The 6,706-nt window shown below is 38.5% G+C and overlaps 1 protein-coding gene and 1 pseudogene across 1 annotated transcript; both read right to left on the minus strand.

Annotated features, from left to right (window-relative positions):
* Positions 1-296: 296 nt before the first annotated feature.
* On the minus strand, positions 297-6,427 carry PPDPFL (pancreatic progenitor cell differentiation and proliferation factor like). Its single transcript, XM_086695076.1, has 5 exons — positions 4,847-6,427; positions 4,438-4,500; positions 2,299-2,376; positions 2,097-2,196; positions 297-608 (listed from the first exon to the last, which is right to left on the minus strand). Exons 2-5 carry the CDS (start codon positions 4,490-4,492, stop codon positions 596-598), a joined length of 246 nt encoding a protein of 81 aa, XP_086551202.1. The 5' UTR covers positions 4,493-4,500; positions 4,847-6,427; the 3' UTR covers positions 297-595.
* On the minus strand, positions 2,383-3,177 carry LOC147572142 (small EDRK-rich factor 1 pseudogene; annotated as a pseudogene).
* Positions 6,428-6,706: the final 279 nt, after the last annotated feature.

The following is a 6,706-nucleotide window of genomic DNA, read 5'->3' on the forward strand; positions in this document are numbered from 1 at the left end:
ATTTTTGGGACAGAGAGAGACAGAGCATGAACGGGGGAGGGGCAGAGAGAGGGGAGACACAGAATCGGAAACAGGCTCCAGGCTCTGAGCCATCAGCCCAGAGCCTGACGCGGGGCTCGAACTCACGGACCGCGAGATCGTGACCTGGCTGAAGTCGGACGCTTAACCGACTGCGCCACCCAGGCGCCCCAACGCTTCACTTTTAAGACATAATCATTTGACAGACATATAAAGAGTCTAAGTATTTTTTGGAAAATTGAAAATAACAACTTTTAAACACTCTTTGAAAAATCACATGGGTAAGGAAAAGTTTATTTCATACAAGTCACTACATTTGAAGACTCGTTACTTTTCAAAGCCATGCTTCTCGATAGTCTCCACGTTGCTGATGCCACTTGCACAATCGTCTGTGTTTTGAGGAAACTGCCTAAACTTTCGCTGTCTGGGTGTCTGCAGATCCTGTCTGGGAAATGGGAACTCCAGCAGGTTTCTGTCTTCCTATAATGCAGGAAAGTCACCTGGAATAGCTTAGTACTGAAAGGTGTGCTTCACAGATACAGCAGCTCAGCAGGCGGGATCTTCTGGATCGTCGGAATCAACTATGAGAGCTGCGTAAAGTGGTGAGATATTACGACGGCGTTCACCGAATTGCTATACACAAAGAGCTGAGAAATGCTTACCCGTACATTACATTGTCTTCGTAGTCAAAGTAAAGTGGAAAAATAAATGAAAGTTACCTAGATAATTCAAATTAATATACTTGATAAAGAGAGTAAAAAATACATGTTTTCAACAAGCAGCCTCATTTGATTTCTCTGTCTTTGATTTTTAAGTGTGTCAATATATAATTGATTCTATTTCAAATTTATCATATGTAAAATATTCATCAAAATCTTTATATATTAACATTAGGACACATGAAATCCATTATAATTTACTCTTTTTATTCCGTCCAGTAGCTAGTCATAGTCAAGCGTCTAAAAAAATAAGTATTTTAGAACCCATTAGAATAAAAACTATACTACTCAGTGTGTTAGGGTTCAAAATGTGTAGAAACACTTGAACGCAAACCCACCAATTCAATCTCCTATTTAGAAATTGGTGCCACACAGAGGCCAATCAAAACCAGCAGTGGGACTAAAGCAGGTTGTCTAGGACAGCAATTAAATCATTGTTTTTCTACTTCGGCCAGGTCACGATCTCGCAGTCCGTGAGTTCGAGCCCCGCGTCGGGCTCTGGGCTGATGGCTCAGAGCCTGGAGCCTGTTTCCGATTCTGTGTCTCCCTCTCTCTCTGCCCCTCCCCCATTCATGCTCTGTCTCTCTCTGTCCCAAAAATAAATAAACGTTGAAAAAAAAAAAAAATTTTAAATCATTGTTTTTCTGTTTGCTTTGTTAAGGTTGTATCTGATAGTTTTCTCCATTGGAAATTTACTAATTTTCCTCTTTGTAATTAATAAGTATTTTGGGGGAGACACTCTGAGAAGACCTAATTTTTCATACTGGTCTCCATTTATTTTAGCATCCATGGATAATCCTTGGATGTAATAAATTGTCCCAGATTTGGCCAATTGGTTCGTGTGTCATTTTGACATACTATGTCATGTTTTGAGCCTTTCTTTCTCTTTCACACCATAAGATGGGCCAGGCTCATTTTTTTTCCTTGTCCTTTCCTGTCTGGAACCAACTATTTCTCCAGGGAGCCATGTTTCCTTTTCACTGGAGTAGATAATTGTTATTTGTTTCCTGAAGGTATCGGAGAAACAAATTTAGAACCTTGCCTCTGATTCCCAATCTATTTTCCCTAAACCATGGTAGAAGTTGGCACATGGCTTTTCAATTTCTCTTTAGTGACAGTATTAGAAAGAGTACTGGTGATTTGGCTGACTGTTAACAAAATGGGGGGGAGGGGCAAATGTCTTATGCATCTCAATGACTCAAGTATGCTTTAGAGTGAAGCCTTCACCACTCTCAAGAAACAACTATGCTTTATCTTGATTGGTTAACATCATAATTACCACCTACATTTATATTGTTTCATGTAAGAGCAAATACAAAACGTTTATCAGAAAACAAACAAACAAAACCTAAAACGTACCTACTAGCAGACAGATCTTTTCTTCTTACATCTGAAAGCTCCGGTTCAGAATGGAAAAAGGATTTAAACCACCAGTCGGATTCTGCCACTTTTGGTAACTCTATCAAATAAAGGTCACATTATCTCCTTACCAAACACATTTGAAAGATTAAAAACAAAGGAGAATCATGAGGATGATGCTGATAAGAAATAAATCAAATACCTTGTTGGGATTTGTCATCAGGTATGACGTTAACAGAATCAGAGCCGCTTAAAGAGCTAACTGAAGAAATGCTGGCCTCTGTAGGAAACAATCAGTAAACAAAGAAAGAATTGGCAAACACAGATATATTGTTTATGCATAGACTCTGAAGTAGCAAAGCAGCATGTTTTGAAATAATTTACTCCTGGATCATGAGTTCATGAATTAAAATTGATTAAATTGTCAATGAGTCAAAAAGACTTCCAGAAAAAGGCGTATTACTTTTTTTTTTTTTTTTTAAGTGTAAGATAGTTTCGTAAGGATATGCCATAACATGTGACTGTTTGTGCTGGAAAATTTTGACCATAGAGCTTGCGATACACCTAGCTGGCAGAGCACCCAGGTTTTCCAAAGAGTCATCATTTGTCTCTTGTCTGCATAGACTTTTTCTCATTAGTTGCCTTCTGCTTTAGCTGCATTATCTGAGTCCTTCTGCTCTCTTAAGACATGGTCAAGCTATCCTTGTCTTTTTCCCTTGCGAATTTCCCGGGATTTCTTCGTGATTTTCTGGAGGGCAAGTTCTGGTTGATTTCCATGGGTCATGCCTACCACCAGACCAAGCCTGGAAGGGAGCTACTGGGAAGACCAATGGACTCATAGCATGCTCTTACATTTTCTATTAATAAGGTATATTCCTTTCTATGGTGGATAACTCTGTCTCTCAATCCCTCCATAGATATAGATGTAGCATTTAAAATATAAAAGTCAGCATTTGGGGTGCCTGGGTGGCTCAGTCAGTTGAGCGTCCAACTTCAGCTCAGGTCATGATTTCGCAGTCTGTGAGTTCGAGCCCCGTGTCGGGCTCTGTGCTGACGGCTCAGAGCCTGGAGCCTGCTTCAGATTCTGTGTCTCCCTCTCTCTCTACCGCCGCCCGCCCCCCCCATGCTCTGTCTCTGTCTCTGTCAAAAATAAATAAACATTAAAAAAAAATTTAAATATAAAAGTCATCAATATGTTAGTATAAAGTTAAGAATAAATATTGGAAATATTCTACATTAGAAATATTACATATTTAAATATCCTACAAATATTACATATCTAAATATTCTGCAAAAGTTAGATTTTAAGAAATAAAGGAATTATTTTTAATTTTTTTAACGTTTACTTTTGAGAGAGAGACAGAGCGTGAGCAGGGGAGTGGCAGAGAGGAAGACAGAATCCAAAGCAGACTCCAGGCTTTGAGCTGTCAGCACAGAGCCTGACGCGGGGCTTGAACTAATGAACTGCAACATCATGACCTGAGCTGAAGAAGCCAGACACTTAACGTACTGAGCTACCCATGTACCCCAAAGCAATTATTTTTAAAGACTAAACATTTTATTTACTTTATCGTACTTGTATTTTAAACCTATAAGTCTTTTAAAAGATCAGAATATAAAAATAACTTCTATGGATATAATAACATTAAATAAATGGGCATAGTTTAAACATTTTGAAAAAGAATAAATCAATAGGCCTCTCCAACTTTCATCTACAAACAATCATTGAAATAAGAATTTTCTACTTGTGGACATATTTTCAATAAATGATCATTTGTTCCTGAAATGATCGTTTCATTCTATGGAATTTCTGAATTTTCTTTAGTAAGTTACAATTTTCTATTCAGCTATGAATATTCACAGATGGGTAGATAAATACAAATCAAACTGGCCAAATAGAAGCTGACCTATTATCCATAGCAGAATATGGAAATTTAAAAAATCCTTCAAGCAGAGTCATGCTATCCCTTCTTTTCTCAGGAATAAACAGTATTTTATTTATGTAAAATTATCAGCTTTTAATGTACAAATCAAGTGTACGATACATGAAATTAAAGCAATTATGAAATATGCACTTATTTTCACTTATTTTAAGAGTTAATGGTTGCATCAATGTGATATAATATCACAGAGTGAAAACAAAGAGATAAACCTTGACAACATTGATTCGAGAGAAGTCTGGAATGAGTTCTATTCCCATTTTCCTCACTGTCACAAACAGTCATCCAGTCTTGTTCCTTAAATTCTGACCAGGACATGACACATAGGTTAATAACATCTCACAAACATCACCTTAAATCACATTCTCTAGGAGTATCCTCTAGGGACGATACTAACTTACTTCGATAATACTGATTTCTGGCCAGCAGGCAACCAATGGAGGGAACTGACGCCATTCTTCTCCCTGTAAACAAGCACCAGTGAGACTCTAGAACAGTGACAGGGGAAGAGAGGACATTAATCACATGGGACTTCTTTTCTTTTTTTCCATATATATATATATATATATTTTTTTTTTTTTTGCAAAGCAACACAATTTACTGTGTAATAAATATCCGACAAGAAAAAGTTTACACAAAACCGTAATCAAATATACTACAATAAGCCAGAAAATGCAATGTGTATATTTGTTTGGAAAAGCAAGAAATACTAGATATCCAACTACAAACAATGCCCACAACGTATTCCATCTGAAACAAACCTAAAAGTTAGAGTAAAAGTGTCAACACAGACAAGAAATAGTCACTCACCTATTTTCTCCAATTTGTTCTTTTGAAATAAACGTGTTTTCAGGTTTCCTGAGAAAACACACACGGAAAGAATGGTAGTGATCCAGGAGGGACTGAGTACCTCAGGCCAAGAGCACTCTGCAGGGAAGGTGGGTGTGCTCTGGGACCCCCGGGAACACCTTATATTTGGAAGGCTGAAACCTGAGCTGTGGCACAACAGAGGGAGGCGAAGCTCTCTGCCTGTCTGCCCTTGACCACGTCAGTGTGCCAACTGGGGCTGCAGGCAGCAGGGACTGACTCTGTAAGGTCATAGCTCATGACTGCTGGTCTCTGCGGGGCAAGAGGTGATGGCCGTGCATCCTCTCAGCCTTCCATTTGATCTCACACTTCTGGGGGAAGCACTACGCTGGGCTTTGCAGGGGGAGGGTGGCTGTGGGGGTTATGGGGGGCCACCCCAGCCAGGCTGCAGGCCAGCTGATGGAACTGTACACGCCCACAGACACAACGATGCAAAGCAGAGCCACAAGAAGAGCTCCCCGAGTCATTGAAGTCCTATGGGACAGGATGTGCGCTGCTGAAATTTATGGGCGGTCCATTAGAAGCTCAGTGAGAATAAGACAGAAATCATGGGTAATGAGGGGAAACCAGTGACTCCATGACATGGTAGCAATATTATTCACTCATTCAAAATCTGTATTTATATTCTAATTTTACTAACGTCCATTATGGGAACTGTTTTGCCATTTCACAGGCTCCGTTTGTCATGAATCAAATCGTGGCTCTGGGGCGGGGGATTCTCAATCACTCTTTCAATTTATTGAGTAGCTATTTGTTTCACCAGCTCAAACCACACAAAATTATTTGTGCCAGCTAGGTTCAAATACATTCAAAACACTGATTTTAGTATGCCACATTGGTTCTTTTTAAATGTCTGGTCCACCTGGTTATGGCTCCTTTATGTTGCTAACATTACTTACTTAACGCCTTTTCTCTTTCTGTCTTGGTTAGTTTTGCTAGGAGTTTCCCTATTAATTGGATCTGCCAAAGAACTGTTTGTTCTTTTCTTTGTTTCTTGATTTTATATTTCATTATTTTCTTTCCTGCTTTTATTCTTCCTTTTACTTACTTTAGTATTATTCTCGTTGTCATTTATTTCAAAATATTTTGTCAACTGCCATTATGACATTTCTCGAATGTTTAATTTCAAGATGCTTTTCTTTTTCCAAATCCATAAAAATTTCAAAATCTTTTACTTTATTTCCAGACCCACTGTATTGTCAACAGAGAATGTTTCATTTTTATTCATTCTTTAAAGTCGTTTTTGGAGATGGCTTTCTGTGTATTTAAGAATAGTAGATACTCTTCATCCACCGCATGCAATCTTGATTTCATAAGTGTCTATTAGGGCGTGTTACTTCACTTTGTTAAATTACATACTTACCAATGTGTTCCTGCTTGATCTACCAGTTTCTAGTATGACTGCATCATTGAATTCTATCATTTTCAGTTTCTTAGGTTTTGAAGCTATGTGAATAGATGTATACAAAATCACGATAGTATCTTCTCGATAGATCTTGGCTTTTCTCTTCCTTCACCAGCACTAATGTTTTAGAAAACTTTCGCCATTTCCCCCCCTCCCCCACCTTGATTTTTTCTTTTTCCCCCAGACTCCAACTGGTCTAGGATTAATTTTGCAGCACCAGCTGTTTTGAAAGTAACAGAAGGGTGTATTTCTTTGCATCCCTTCATTTTCAACTTGCTGGTTTGCTTCATCGTGTAAAGCACCCTTTGGCCGTATTATTTTTTCCTAATTTTACACGCATCCTCTGTGTCACAATTATACTTGTTGTCTTTCTTAGCCTTCGGTTTCTTGATGAGTTT

This window comes from Puma concolor, chromosome F2 (genome assembly GCF_028749965.1).
Source record: "Puma concolor isolate L17-30 chromosome F2, mPumCon1.1.hap2, whole genome shotgun sequence".
Taxonomy (NCBI): Eukaryota; Metazoa; Chordata; class Mammalia; order Carnivora; family Felidae; genus Puma; species Puma concolor.